The sequence below is a fragment of the Apostichopus japonicus genome, chromosome 23, assembly GCF_037975245.1.
Source record: "Apostichopus japonicus isolate 1M-3 chromosome 23, ASM3797524v1, whole genome shotgun sequence".
Lineage (NCBI taxonomy): Eukaryota > Metazoa > Echinodermata > Holothuroidea > Aspidochirotida > Stichopodidae > Apostichopus > Apostichopus japonicus.
In genome coordinates this window covers 1,786,458-1,803,059 of record NC_092583.1, presented here as the reverse complement: position 1 = coordinate 1,803,059, position 16,602 = coordinate 1,786,458, and the positions used below count along the sequence as shown (strand labels likewise).

General features: G+C 37.6%; 1 protein-coding gene and 1 long non-coding RNA gene across 3 annotated transcripts in view; one reads left to right on the top strand and one right to left on the bottom strand.

Annotated features, from left to right (window-relative positions):
- Nucleotides 1-16,602, top strand: part of LOC139964589 (uncharacterized) — a 49,994-nt gene that overhangs the window by 12,613 nt on the left and 20,779 nt on the right. The window contains exons 2-5 of the mRNA XM_071966303.1: nucleotides 10,631-10,834; nucleotides 11,752-12,207; nucleotides 13,262-13,705; nucleotides 15,079-15,513. Coding sequence (XP_071822404.1) covers nucleotides 10,631-10,834; nucleotides 11,752-12,207; nucleotides 13,262-13,705; nucleotides 15,079-15,513 — 1,539 coding nt within the window. The remainder of the gene's footprint in view (nucleotides 1-10,630; nucleotides 10,835-11,751; nucleotides 12,208-13,261; nucleotides 13,706-15,078; nucleotides 15,514-16,602) is intronic.
- LOC139964594 (uncharacterized) overlaps nucleotides 1-16,602 on the bottom strand; it is a 60,301-nt gene that overhangs the window by 25,853 nt on the left and 17,846 nt on the right. The window contains exon 5 of one of the 2 annotated variants that reach the window (XR_011792034.1): nucleotides 15,557-16,184. The exons of the other annotated variant lie outside the window; for it this stretch is intronic. This is a non-coding gene — a long non-coding RNA (uncharacterized lncRNA). Of the gene's footprint in view, nucleotides 1-15,556; nucleotides 16,185-16,602 lie in introns of those variants that run through there. 2 annotated transcript variants of the gene reach the window in all.

The window sequence follows — 16,602 nt, the reverse complement described above, 5'->3', positions numbered from 1 at the left end:
TTTTTCCTAGTTTTGACCACAGATTATGAACGACAATCCTTCATTTTCAAAGAAACTGGATCCCATACCCACTTTCTAAACCCTAACTCTGATTTCAAACGAATTTGTAAATTCCTGAAAAACCTGAAACCCTTATCCGTCCTGGGAATAAAAATTAGGCGTTCAGGCTCGTCAGGCTTCACTGTATGAAGTTGTGTAATTAGGGCATTTTGATCTCACGGACGAAATAATAGTATATACGACATTATGGTATTTTAATAATCGTATATGACATATTAGATATACATTAGATACATTCGATATGTTGTATTAGTGTATATAGAAATAAATCGTGTGAAGTATATCAAGGCCTATAATAGTATATACGACATTATGGTATTTTAATAGGCGTTTATATGACCTGTGTGTATTGACAAAACATTAACCTAGCTTTATACCACTTCAGTATCAGAATAATTGCTTAAACCCAAAATAATCTGCTTATTTCCTACTACGTTGCCTTTCAATTTCGACCTAAATAACTTCACAAAAATGATTATAGGACCTGGCTTATAAATTGTGGTGCAAATTAAAGTATAATTTTGCCATAAACAGTTTTTTATACCTATTTACCAAAAGGGGGAGGATGGTCTTTCATATAATTATGGACGATTTTCCTGTTTAGCGTATCTTTTTTTTTGTCTGGGAAGACTGACTCATCACTCGACCTTGAAAAATGTAAGTTGGTGTTGCCCTATATATCTGTTAAATTACAATAAATGAAATAATGGTTTCCTCTTTTTCCTCTTTTTTATTGGTTAATATCAGGAACAGATGAAATACTGGTATATTCTACAATAAATTCAAATGACCCAGTTGAAGAAACCAGGTGAAAGAAATCGCTTTTCTCTGAACTTGCTACGAATTTGTCAAACTATATTACCGATGGTATAGTCACCCGGGAGTTGAAGGGTTGACCAGATATTCACTTTCCCAAATAACTAATGCACACGCAACTAAAGAATTGACGTTGTTAATATTACATACTATTACACAAGATATGTTCAGCTTCAAACTATATGATAAGTAAAACAACAAGGGTTTAAGGAAACTGGTTTTAACTCCTATAGTGACGTCACGATGACATCACACATTGATAAAATGGCAGCCCAATGACACAATAATTATGATATAGGCCTATTTTTTTACTTGGAAATAAAGTTTTTGCCAGCAGTTTCTCAGCATTTGTTCATATGAATAATCTCTATATGAGTACAGTCAGGACGGTTGATTTCCATTTTAAAATAATCCTTACACTATAGGTTTGTGTAGGCCCGGATCTGTATCACCTCTATCGTGTAGACATGCATGTGCAAGAAAACGAGATATGGCACATTTCGCGTCTCATGTTTTATGTGTTTGAACTTTATACGTTTATGGAAAGCCAATAGGGCCAACACGTACATCTACGACACCTCATCGAAACGAACAATCACGGAACGTTGTCATTCAACGTGATACGATTTTCGCTTGCCAAATAACGGATCTTCGAAGTTCGATCAACGTGTAGTTAATAATAATCTGTTACAGTGCATGCGCAAAACGATATCCTGCCATTGATAAATCCATGCGCTTAATCTAAAATTCCCAATGGATAAATGTAAGGGTCTTTGCGTATAAGATATTTTCGTTCACATGGTTATCGATAATCGATAACGCGTTGACGCGTCATCAGATTAAGAGTGGAAACGCTTTGATGATTGGGCTCTATCGATAACGCGTCAAATCATCGAACTGTCTTCCAAACGTTGACTCGTATCAGAACGTTTTTTAAATATAACATAAGCTATAACCGACAGCATTATACAAATCTCTCACAGCTATCTCCACGTCTCAATTAAGAGGTGATTTCCTGTGACTTAGACGGTGGCTGCTAAGGAAGCAGATAACAGTATAGTCAATGAACGCAATACTCACTTTCGGTCGCTCACCCCAAACGAATCTGGAGTTCGTTACCTCAATATTATAAAGCATTTCGACCCAAATTATTTGTGTCATGAGAGGTATTGACGTCTGAATCTATACATATATTGAATCTATATTCTGAGAATTCCGGCGAGTCTGCTACAAGCTGCATACATTGAAAACCTGAACACCCATTGAAAACCAGAACTGCATTTGCCTGCAAATACGCTAGTATTGTAGTACACGTGGATTACTTACAGTATTAGGAAGAACTTTTCGGTTGTTCATGGTGTTATTTTTAGGGCGGACAACACACCAGGGAGTATAATCATGTATAAGTACCTACAAAGTGAGGGCGTTTGTGAGCGCCGTGACAGGCTTAGAATAAGTTGGCTACGCAGCTAGCCTCTGAAACTACAAATATACAGAGACTATATGAAACTTTAAATGTCAACGCCCAGTCATGTAGGTATCGTTCACTTGGCTAGTAATGCCAATATTGTATCGCGCACGCGCACTACAAATTAACTATTGACTTATTACTCCTACCTTCTGTAAGCGCCCGTGGGTGAGGGAACAACCCTTGGGGGAGAAAAACACACAGTGTACATTGATATGCTTTGGAGTAAAAGGCCATAGGGGAAAGTACGTATAAAGAAACTTCACAATGTATAAGATAGTGAACCAGTGAATGAGATAAGTGGTGGATTCGGGTAATAGTCTACAAAACCCATCACTGATTTGTCATAAGTTGGAGAGGAGGGGGGGGGGGGGTTGATACAGCCGACTTGGCAGTGCAAAAGTATGCAGGATCTGGGCTAACCATGTTGTACAATATTTGCCGGCATCCAGTTGTATAGAGCATACATACAAAACGTATCTTCCCAAAAAATAAGATTATTAAGTCGAGGGCGTTTAGTGAAACTTGTATTTCTGCCATACAAAATTGGTACCGTTTGGTAAAAATGACTAATAAGCCTTTGCTGAAGTACCACAGTTTCACAACAGATGTCTTGTGGTACTGTCTAGGCTATGAGCGCTATTTATCAGGCGTACTGCCCATGAGCGACTGTAATCTAATGTGCATGTATAAGAGTTATTACTATTGGAGACTAAAAATATAATTGACTCATGGCATTGAGTGTTTTGAACGAGAAAGGATAACTATTTCACATAGGGCTCTTACAAGGAGCGTATCCAAGCCACCCCCCACAGGAAAGAAATATGAGGGAGCCGGGTGTTGATTCCCCACACTGTTAGACTGCATTACAAAATATCCTTCTATAGTGTACAGATACGTTGATGTATAGCAGGAATGTGGGGTAAACTAAATAGTCGAGAATTCTTCAACATTGTTTCAAAAGTTGCCCAGTGAATATAACACCATATTGCATTTAAGCAAGACACCCTCCCCTTTAACTCCTCCCCTGGGGTACTTACCATATTATAGGCCATTCACCTGCCCCCCCCCACCCCCGTACAAAAACCATGGTTGCGTCCCATGCTTTTCTTACAGAAAACGCCCCATGCCAACTTAACCTACAGCATTAAATTATTCCTCAACTGCATGGTGCACACTAGCACAACGCAAGACAGACATGCAGAAGTATACATATAATTGTAACTTGCAACTTGTGGTTTATACAGGAGGAGTAAGTAGTACAACGGTTACATCTCTATGTTCCGACGTCTCTATGTTCCGACGCCTCTATGTTCCGACAAAAAAGAAATAATTCGTGACAATATTTTTGTATCCAAAAATCGTTTGTACCAAGCAAACAAGTTTTCAGACCCTAATATTTTTGTGACCAAAATTTGTTTGCACTCATATATTTTTGGACCAACATTTTTGCGGACCAAAATTGTTTTCCCCAAAAACAATTTTTTGTGACCCAAACAGTGCTTGTGACCAAATCATTGCTTGTAACTTGAAATGTGTTTGTACTCCAATTTTGGTGGACAAAAATTATTTGGACCAAACTTTGGGACCAAAAAAGAATACTGCAATATTGTAAAAAATACTGCAAGCACTTGGATCATAGCAAACTTTGGGTCACATTTATTTATTTATTTTTTCGTGAAAAAAATTTTGGTCTGAAAAAATGTTGGTCCAAAAAAAATTAAGTCCCAAAAAATATTTGGTCACAAAAATATTAGGGTCACAAACTTCTTTTCTTGGTTCAAACAAATTTTTTGATAAAAAATATTGCTCCGATTTTTTTCTTTTTGTCGGAAAATAGAAACGTCGGAACATAGGGATGTCACCAGTAAAACTTAGCTCTATCGCCAAAAATGGCTGTCTGTCTGTTTGGGTTTGCGCAGTACATAATGATAGGTAGCCTCAGCGTTAATTAGTTTAAATGTAATGATATTTGATCTGGAAGATAATGGGTACAATTTAAGTGTACAGTTTGAGCTTTGTTTGGGATAGACGTAATTTTACATGTCACCCAGAATGAATAACTGCAGGCTTCTTACTTTTTGATGCGATACCGGGAAGGGGTGCAACCACGTTTATTTATGAAGCAGGCGTTAGTTTCCCCCTAATCCCAGTAGAAAACAAATCAATGACACTGGCAGACAGAACGTTACACAAAATTTCCAGTGCAGTAGGCCTACACATAAACAAATAACATGTATTTGTGGTACACTCTAAACAGTCGAGAATTCTTCAACATTGTTTCAAAAATTGCAAAATATGACACCTTATATATATATATATATATATATATATATATATATATATATATATATATATATATATATATATATATATATATATATATATATATATAAACACTCGATTCCATTGGAAGCCAAATGTGCAAACCGAAAAAAATGTACGTTGAGAAAGTGTCGCATTCGCATGTCACATTATGCAGTGCCTTCGGAAGGATGATAAAGCTGTTGCTAACCGGGCTGAACGTCGCATTATGTCATTATTTATGGTTATACATTTGACTTAACAACTCGGAATAACCTGTGACATAATTAAGTCACAGGATGAGTATGGATAGTGAGAAAACAATTATGGCATGTATACTCCATGAGTGAGTGAGGGAGAGACGGAGAGACGGGGGGAGAGAGAAACCTGTTAACGTCTAAAAAACATTTTTAATATATTAAGTAGTACAGTAAATTGAAATCTCTGTTGGTCTTGTGTGAATTAAACTTATTTCCATGTGTTCTATTGCTTCCTCTCCGTCCGGTGCGAACGCGTACAACCTTGACACATTTTCGTATTGCATATAAAGAAATTGAGAGCTGAAAGACTTCCCGGCTCTACTTGGGTTGTCTAGCCAATCGCCCATCCTGATTGGTAAGAAGGAAAAAAAAAATCTTAATTCTTGTTGGTATTGATCCAACTACACGATGTAATCGAAAAATGGTAAAGGACAGCCATAAGTTTCCAGAAGAGAAAACATAAATATTATATGTTTTCAATATTTTTTATATATTTAGATTTGTATATATTAGTTTGAGAACTGTTAGCGATATTATTTTAGGCTTGTAAGTCAAGGTCAAATGGAAGTCAAGCCAAAAATAACGAAAAGAAAACAAAAAGGAAGGGGGGGGGGGCAGAAAGAGACTATCTTGAATATTTTGTCGCTATAGTCATATAACACACCACTGTGGACATTAAAGGGTGTGAAGACTCGCGCACAAAGAAACGTCTCATGCCGGTAATCTGACCTAGTTTCGAATGAGGTGTAACAGAAGTGTTAGACAGCACCGTCGATCCCAGAAAATACACGCACAGCTTGCTACCGTCGGTAATTAGACACTAGTGTACAGTCAACACAACACATACAGCTACGGTCAATACCCACAACACAGTGTACATAGCGGCGTGGACATCTCAGGTCTAGATAAAAGATAACAAGGTATCACGTTTCATTACTGTCTGCATTTTGTAGCGACCAGAAGAAAACGTCATTTGCAAGCAACGGAAAGTTAACTTTTTCAGAGCGCGAAACGCGGTTTGGGGCGAGTCTTCGATGCCTTTAAAAGCATTGAAGCGTAAAACAGCACCGAAAAGCAGAAAAAGAAGAAGAAGAAAAAGCAAGAATAATCGCGGCATTAATGGAATGAGTTATAGTGCGTTCTTGCGCATCATCAGAGAAGTGGTTGTTTATCCAGGGAGCTGTTATGGTAAACAGTATGCTCCATGGTTCGTCAGGGGGTAAGGTAAGGGTTAGGAGGTTGTACCTCCCAGAAATTAATTCCCGCAGGAATTTCACAAATTCAAATCGTCTTGAAATGGTAAATACGGTCTTATATGAGTAGTTTTTGAAGGAAAAAATGTTGATAAAATTGTGGGGTGGAGGTGACGGGCGCGAGTGGGGTGGGGGGGGGGGGGGCGGAGAGCTTGAGGCTAATCTTTAGTACCTCCGAATATTTGCAGCAAATGCACACATATATAGGAGGTATCGATACTCGATTATTGCAGTATATTAAAAAATTGTCAGTTAAATCGGCATGGCAGTAGCGGTTGTCATATTTGGCGCCATGACTTAATTGTCTAAATGAAGCTTTATGAACAGAAATATTACTTTACAAAGGTTCTTAGAAATTGATTAACTAATGCATTGACATTAACAAACTTGTGACTGGAAGTAGGATATGACGTCAGCATGACATATGATTGAAGAAACTTGGGTTTATCCTATGTAAATTCCTAAGTATGTAATCCTATGTAAATCATATGTAAATGTATCCTATGTAAATGTATATGTATCCTATGTAATCCTATGTATCCTATGTAAATTCCTATGTAATCCTATGTAAATCCTATGTAAATATATCCCATGTAAATGTATATGTATCCTATGTAATCCTATGTAATCCTATGTAAATCCTATGTACTGTATCCCATGTAAATTGTTAGATGATTTTTAGCTTGTTCGATCAATTAGACTCTGTGATATTTAAGATATCCTCCTTAGATTGATTATGCATATGAATATACTTTACAATCAAATATAATTTTAATTAATTAATTAATTACTTAATAAGAAAAAAGAACTACATCAGTTCTGGTCCATAATTTAGCACGCTAAAACTCGCTAGATGTTTTCAATATAGGTATACTTTACTGGTGGTTCTGCACCTCCAATTGATACTTTCAGACATCGATTGGTGTTGAATTAGGCAAATAGTTATCCCAGTGGTGAAAGGTGATTTATTTGTGTGGTATAGTAAAATTACGCGTTGAAGTTGGAGCATTAAAGTGACCATTATTTGATTATTGGATATATTTCGGGACAAATAAGTTTGAAACTATCTTTTAGATTCTTCATAAGCCTGCAGTGAAATTTCGGTGGTCATTACCACAAAATTCAACAAACTCAGAAATGAAAATATTCCGTCATTTAGTAGAAATAATATGCAGTTTTAGCGCCTTAGTATAGTCGGTCCGAATCACATGTACTGTAAATGGTAACAGAAAGCACTATGTACAAGCCCTTTCTATCCATGATTTGTATACTGATTTGGGTTGATATGGTATTATAATGACCAGTCCCTGACAATTCATAATTCGTTGCGCAGACCGAATGTAGACTCGTTAGGATACATCGATCCCTATACTAACGCAACATGTTATTTCGGTTATAGAGAATTATTAGCTGTTGCTAGGCAACGAGGGTCAGTGCCACTAATATAAAGGACACTGCCAAACATAACGTTGTATATACTGAAAGTCAATGCCCTGAATCGGTCATTGTCCAACATTCAGGTATGGCAGGTTCATTAACCAATAAAAAGTCGCCCTAAAGCAATTTAATAATAGCACCACCTATTGCAGTATTCCGTGCTGCTTACACGGCTAAGCTCTTAACTCTTTGGCAGATAGAAAGTATCGGTGGGTGGGTTGATTGGGGAGGGGGGGGGGGGGTTGGGGGTGGAGGTGAGTCTTCAAGTCGTGTGGCGAACAAGATGGGAAAGCGTCAACGGAAAACATTTGTGAAGGTTGTCAGTCATTTCGCGAAAAAGAAATATTTGGGATATTCATGTTCAAAAGTATTTGAACTCTGCTACACATTATTAACACGTTTGAAACAGTATTTACAAGAAATGAGTGACACATCTATATATCTTATATATATATATATATATATATATATATATATATATATATATATATATATATATATATATATATATATATATATATATATATATATAAAGCACCACGTCAAATATTACGTGTCAAAGATTGGCATGAGCGCCATTTATGTTTAATATATTAATTTGTCGCCACAAAGATTCCGAAACTAATATTATGGCCATAAACAGCTTTTTGTGTAAACTTTGAGTATGGTGTAGTTTTTATGTTGTTTGACACTAAGAACCGCTTAACAATCTCTGGTGTAAGGTTTCACTAAACCAAGCTTCATTTATAAATGAGAAATTCATATTCAATAATGTTTTCATACTTTCAAATTTGCCTTTTACATTTGATTAATATACCAATATGAACATTGTTTGGACAAGAAATATCTTGTTCATTAATCTCCATAATGTAAGCTCCGAGCGTCCGGGGATGGGGGTGGGAGGGGGATCTTGTTTGAATATTACCCAATAGCTTTGGTAAAAGTTTCGAAATGGAAACTGCGTTGCATTTGATCAAATTTTCAGCAACCTCAGTTGCGGTCGGTATTCAATTCACATGACAAATATTTATCTTAAATAGCCTATGCTATAAGCTTCTTACAAATAATAATATGTCGTTCACCCCTACCACACCTCTTCCATCACAAAATGAGTTTTCACGAAAAATTTAAAAGAAAGTTTCGAAAATGCACGAATTTATGACTAACTATGACACACACACATGCATGGAAAATGGTGTGAAGCTTACATCGTTGTCTGTTTTAGTAGGTTAAGCGTTATTAATAGAATAAAATGTCAACAAACCCTGAAAAAAGTAACAAAACAACTCAAAATTTGGCAGTAAAGGGCTGGTAAATATCTTGTCTTCGGGGACATAATTTCCGTCTTCAGTTGTTGATCTAAAACTGACCGCACGACCTTAATTTGTTAAGCATATCTGAAAACCCATCGCTCTATCATTTTTTATTTCAATCTCTCGTGTTTTATGCATTTCCACCTCCACGGCACAGCCTCAACATGACGGTTATTTAAAAACCAAATCATCGTTGTTGACATGGCAACCAGTATAATATACTTTAATATATATACATCATCACTGAATGACAACAAATAATTCAAACTTCATGGAGTCAACTTGAAGAAAAAGAAGGGATAAAAAGCGAACATATAACCTTTCTCAATGAAGTGGTTTATGTTTTTTTTTTTCAATAATACACTTTCCAGACTTTGATTAAAGTATTCCTCCACATTTTTGCCTTGATTCCTCTTTTGTTTGTATAGTTCACAAGAAGGTTAACTCGCTAATTACGGGTCATATGTATTCATGTAACTTGCGGACGGGGGAGGGCGTTCTTTGCCATTTTTTTTTGGTTCTCGACTGTCCTCGGATTTTTTTTTTACTTGAACGTTATAGTATTGCAAAGGTTTTTTTCTGATAAGTAGGTAAAAATGTTGCTGGACCCGATCAGCCTTTACACACTCCGATTTACAGCTGCGCCGTCCCCTTTGCCTCACCGACCCGTCATGGACCCCTCACAGACCCCGTCAACGACCAATGAAGGAACCCTCACCGACCCCTCCAGGTTGAGAAAGATGTAAACTTTGAGTGAGTGACTGAGTGACTGAGTGAGAGATTGAGCGAGCGAGCGAGTGAGTCAGTCAGTCAGTCAGTCAGTCAGTCAGTCAGTCAGTCAGTCAGTCAGTCAGTCAGTCAGTCAGTCAGTCAGTCAGTCAGTCAGTCAGTCAGTCAGCGAGGGAGGGAGTGAGTGAGTACGTGATTGAGTGTGTCAGTGAGTGAGTCGGCGAGTCGGCAGTATCGGTGAGTCGGCGGTTTCGGTGAGTCGGTGGGTCGGTCGGTCAGTCGGTCAGTCAGTGAGTCACTCAGTGAGTCAACCAGTCAGTCAGTCAGTCAGCCAGTCAGTCAGTCAGTCAGTCAGTCAGTCAGTCAGTGAGTCAGTGAGTCAGTCAGTGAGTCAGACAGTCAGTCATTCAGTCCACCCCTTCTTACTTGACATAGGCACAACCAGTAATATAAAGCTGGTACGACCTCTCTGCATCTGTTCCCGGAGGCCCCGCACTTGACTTTCAATCAATCAATTAATCAATCAATCAGAAGACATTTATATAGCGCCAAAATCAACAGAAACTGTTCAAAGACGCTATTAGCCTTGGTCATTGGTAACTTGTCACACCTACACACCAAAGTGTGCGCAATTCAATCAATCTCTCCTGGGGCACCACAGTGCACCACAACCACGTGTCCCCCGGGGGACTTCCCATAGGGTGCAGCCAGAAAACGGCGCACGCAAATATATTTTCAAGTTACCTCGCAAGTCCCCATTTATACACCTGGGTGAAGATGAGAGGCAATGGAGATAAAGTGCCTTGCCCAAGGACACAACGAAATGATCTGGCCAGGGCTCGAACCTGTAATCCTTAGATCACCAGCCTACTGCATTAACCACTTGACCACAATGCTCTTCACTTTGTGGGATTGTATTATTTTCCTATTGAATAATGTCGCATTCAGTTATCTTTTTTTTGTAATAATCTTATTTGTCTCTTTTTGTAGATCCAGAGGACCCTAATGATCGTACTATTTGCATCTATAATAACACACCGTTCTTGCATGCGCAAACTTGGATACAAGATGAATGTTCCTATTGTCATTGCAACAACGGTACTACAAACTGCGTTTACGAGAGTTGTAACCCTCCGTGCGATCAAGACGAACAGATCAAAGTAGCAGGGCATTGCTGTAGGAAATGTCTACCAAGTAAGTATATATATCTCTGTCTTTCTCTCCCGAAATTTGAATATTTTGATATCACATAAAATACGTATATACATTATCCCATTATTTATAAGGGTCTGCTTTCATCGTCATCATCGTCATCATCGTCATCATCGTCATCATCGTCATCATCGTCATCATCGTCATCATCGTCATCATCGTCATCATCGTCATCATCGTCGTCATCGTCGTCATCGTCGTCATCGTCGTCATCGTCGTCATCGTCGTCGTCATCGTCGTCATCGTCGTCGTCGTCATCGTCGTCATCGTCGTCATCGTCGTCATCGTCGTCATCGTCGTCATCGTCGTCATCGTCGTCATCCTCGTCATCCTCGTCATCCTCGTCATCCTCGTCATCCTCGTCATCCTCGTCATCCTCGTCATCCTCGTCATCATCGTCACCATCGTCACCATCGTCACCATCGTCACCATCGTCACCATCGTCACCATCGTCACCATCGTCACCATCGTCACCATCGTCACCATCGTCACCATCGTCACCATCGTCACCATCGTCACCATCGTCACCATCGTCACCATCGTCACCATCGTCACCATCGTCACCACCGTCACCATCGTCACCACCGTCATCACCGTCATCATCGTCATCATCGTCATCATCGTCATCATCGTCATCATCGTCATCATCGTCATCATCGTCATCATCGTCATCATCGTCATCATCGTCATCATCGTCATCATCGTCATCATCGTCATCATCGTCATCATCGTCATCATCGTCATCATCATCATCATCGTCATCATCATCATCATCATCATCATCATCATCATCATCATCATCATCATCATTATTATTATTATTATTATTATTATTATTATTATTATTATTATTATTATTATTATTATTATTATTATTATTATTATTATTATTTTTACAGAAATGACGGTAGCAAGAGTCGAGAATCTAATCTCCTCCGATAACGTCATTGTTGAAGGCGAAGATCAAGAGTTTGAGTTAGATGTCAGCATTTTAGTCCAAAAGGGAGAAACGTCGCGGCAAATTTACGGAGAAAATTTGTGGAAACTTAGTTCTTGGATAAGCAGACAATTTGATGGTTCGGGAGAAAAACATTCATTCGTGGACAATATTCTGAGCGATGAACAGCAAGATCAGGTTTTCTTGAAACCAAAATATCCCCCATTTGAATTTAACAACTTGACCATGGTCTCGCTGAATACAGACGACGTTCTTTGTGAGGACTTTATATATCTCTGCGTAAACTTCACAATCGCAGATGACGCTACCCCACAATTTAATCTCCATTTTACGTTTGCGCCGCAAAGTGATGAAGAATATCGGCTTATTTCCTGCTCACTTTTGCCTCTCTGCGTAGGTAAGTTCACGGCCAATTTTTCATCACTGATATTATTGCTTCTTATTTTTGGTCCCACAATTTAGAGTGAAAGAGAAAAGCAATGTGTCACATTTCAGGGTTACATATGTGGCTTAGATGAGCAGAGGATATCAGGGAGGATTACCGAGTCTTAAAAAAAGTGAACGTTTTTATAAAAAAAGAAAACATTTCTCTCTTCAATGAAGATATCAGAGCACAAATGATGAGGAAAACCTATTATTGGGAAATCATACTAATGCTACATTTGGACAGAAAATATTGATTTGAATAAACTATAGAATCACATACGATATCATTTCAAGTGAACGAAAACTCAAATATCTGAATAAAAAAGACACGTGAACGGGAATGTTTACCATAAACACGTTACCCCCCTCACCCGCCCGCCCCCCATGAAGTTGTTGGCAAGAACCTAAAACATGTTATGAGAGCTAAAAGTGGCTGACACTTTGTGAAGATGTCAGAGGCTTAGTGACACAGTTTCCTATTTCCAATCATAAATTCGATTGAATTTTTTCCTTCAAATCAATGACAAACGGTGATCAGAGAGAAATTCACTCTTGTTCAATCTATCAATTTTGGGCAATCTTTCCATTTTACATTCTTTTATTTTGCGATGCACTTCAATATATCCATTGACCGTTGATGTGGCCGAGTGGATAAAGGGGTGGCATTTGAAGCAATGAAGGCTTAGCAATCGTAAGGTTTGGGGTTCGATCCCCGGCCGGGTCGTAGTAAGGTGGGTTTTTCATCCAAGAGCAATCTACGGTTTTCCCCATCCGAAATGACTTTCTAAATTGAAAAGTTGGCAAATTTTTAGTTAAAATGTGGGATTGGAAGCCACCCGACGTTTAAGTTGTAATCCATAAGCCCTTGCGGGTTTCTCTCACATTTGCGGTCGCTTAAGTGTCGTAAAAGTAACTGCTGATTATGAAAAGATTATTATCATTATTACTAACAGAATACTCGAGTGTAAGTAACAAAGCACTCTTGTGTTGGATCCTTTTGGTTTTTTGTTATTGTTTACTCTAAGGTGTCGTCGTAAAGGACCTTACATGGACAATCGGTGCAGAGAAGGCGATACCAGGGGAACTCGACGACGTCACGATAACTCTAGACGTGTTCTTTCGTGATGACACGAGGGACTTGAAAGGGGACACTTTGTGGAAAGCCTCCCTCTTTGGTAGCAGTAATGAAGAGGGTACCGGAAGAAGATATGGTCAGGTGGACCAAATTCTTGGTCCAAAAGAAGACGGACGTACCCTCAAGAAAGCCAAACCTTTGGAATTCCGGGGCCTTATGACCAAATTCGATCTTGGTATCACTGGGTGCATACCGGAAGCGTCACATGTCTGTGTAGAGTTCACAAAGGCAGATAACCCGAGTCCTGAATATACGTTTCAAATCTCTGGGCCGGACCGAGAATTGACATCAGAGAGATCAATAATCAAGTGTAAACAACGAAGATGTGGTGCAAGTAAGTGCAAACTTTAACGTTAAAGGGATTTCATTCGGTGGATGAATTTCATTTGCTTAACTTAACCGTACGTTCAGGTCAATAATTTCAAATCCTTATAGTATTATACTGCGTGGGTGAAAATATTAAAAAAAAAAATCAAACGTTTTCTTTAATTTATATAGTATTTTGTGCATGCATCTGGCAAAGTGACTGATGAAATCATGACAATTGAGTTGGAAATGTTTACTTTCTCTTTTTATAATGTTTCATCATTTCTCCACAGGGAAAATAATATTCTGAAAATTCCTTACATTTCGTCTTTGAAATAATGTGTACATTATAACAGTAATTGATAGATCAGTAAAAGTCCAAATATATCACACATTTCGAAGAATGAATCAACATGCAGCTTCACATAAATATATTAATATACACACACACACACATATATATATATATATATATATATATATATATACATATATATATATATATATATATATATATATATATATATATATATACACACATATATATATATACATACATATATATATATATATATATATATATATATATATACACATATATATATATATATATATATATATATATATATATATATATATATATATGAATGACCGCATATTTACCAAGAAGAGTCTTCTTAATAGTAGTTTATTGTACAAGTCACGTTTTATATATAGCATGCTATTGCCTATAAATTCTCCAATATTACCGGATATGGGGATAAAGTCGTCGTAAATAAAGTAAAGGGTTTACAACCAATTCACGTTACCGGTATTATTCTGTCAGAAAAGGTTTTGGAGTCATTGATCTGAAAACTTCCTGAGAATGTAGGTCACGCTTCATTTTCTATACAACTCGGTCACAAAAAAACCCAGTCAATTGCCTCAAACAAAGATATAGCTTGATAAGATGATTACTCTTCTTCTATTCCTGAAACGCTTTTATATGTCTTGTATACCCTCAAATATATATATATATATATATATATATATATATATATATATATAAATAATATTGGTATAACAATGAAGTTCATAGTTAAGGAATTTTGTTATAACAAAGGAGTAAAAGATTAAGCAACATTTATGTATTAATTGGTAATAAAATCCATACATGTTTAAATTATAAATCCATAACATTTTATGAATGTGGAGCTATCTCCATACGTATTTAGTGTATTGAATTTTAATGTCAACCGGTACTTATAATATTTTCAAATGTTGTGCGGACATTTTACGTTTCATTTAACCAAAATAGGTCATCAAATATCGCCGAAATGAATTGTTTTAACATTTTCGATTGATTTCCCGATGTTACCATCGACCGGCCTATATATATAATCATCCTTTTCTTTTATGCAGAAGCAATCTTCGAAAAGCTTATTCCTGTAATAGTTTCGCCACAGAATCTTTTGGAAAAGACACCTGCGCAGAGAGTGAAACTAAACGTTACGGCGATCAGCGATAAATTGTTGTCTACTAACGTCTTGGGAACTCGTCTCTGGGATATGGACATATTCTTTAGCCAATCCGAAGATGGTTCCGGAACTCGAATCGACGAGCAAACGGACATACTAACCCCTACGGCACAAATGGTACCGCTCGAGAAAGACGCAGACCTATGCCTCGATGACGTCATGTTTGAGGTCGACCTCAGAGACCAGACATGCGCAGATATACCCTTTATGTGCGTAGAACTTCGAAAGAATCCATCGACAAGCATAGACTACACTTTTGGGACCAATCCCGAACAGGTTCCCTTTGTTGGATGTCTTAATATGACCAACATATGTCGTGGTAAGTGCTTGCGATATAAGAACTGATGGTTTATTTATCGATTAAATCGATAAATTTGGTATATAAGCTTATTGATCAATCGACCATTACTATATGAGTCTATATAATAAGTACTCCGAAAATATCAATTGCAATTAATCAAGTAACGAGTTCATACGATCAGGTATAAAACCCATGTATAGATCAGTCAACAACTGAATGAAAAATTCAATTTATCGATCACATTAATGAAATTGATATTACAAAAGAAAGAGTAGCACAATTGAATTCAAGTTATTGATTTAAAAGCATGACACTTTTGCTTGACTCGTTATATTGGACAACAAAGAAACACTTTCACCTCCCATGACTTCGAATTGTATATCGAAAAATATTATACGTTGTCAGGTCCCCCCAAAACATGTTTGAAAATAATCATATAACTAATAATGTATGCGTGTGTGTGTGTGTGTGTGTATGTGTGTAGGTGTGTACGTATGTGGATTCATCTTGGTGAGAACTAAAGTCATGGCCAAGTCGTTTGTAAAACTCTTTTTCTCGCGTGAAAAACTGTACATGCCTCAGAGTCCGTTTTCTGCCTATGACGAATGTGCCTACCCACTGTATTTAACATGCCCGAGGATCTGTCCGATACAAACTAGTATCAATCGAAAGCGTTGCCGGGGCGTTCTCTGGGCAGTACAGCAAATAGATACGGGAAAATAGCTTTGTGAAAAAGAAAGGTACACATAGGCTGTTCATATTAGGGTCTTAACTAGACTATATATAGGTGAGAACAAGATCACTATTGTTCTTCATAGATGTCAAAGGTCAACTGAGGTAACTAGACGTTAACATCTAACCAAAAAAACACGCCTTCTTAACCTGAGAACACCTTGAGTAAAGCTTGTATGAACATCATCTTTAGAATACAGGTCCACCGTAGTGAACAGAAACAACTCCACTATTATTTGGTGTATAGGTCTACTGTTTAACACTGTTACTCAACGAAAGAAAAGGTTAAATGAAGTTCGTACTTTGTACGTGGATCAACCTCAGTGAGTACACAGACGTCTGATTTTGTTCTATGGATCTCAATGGTCCTTTGAC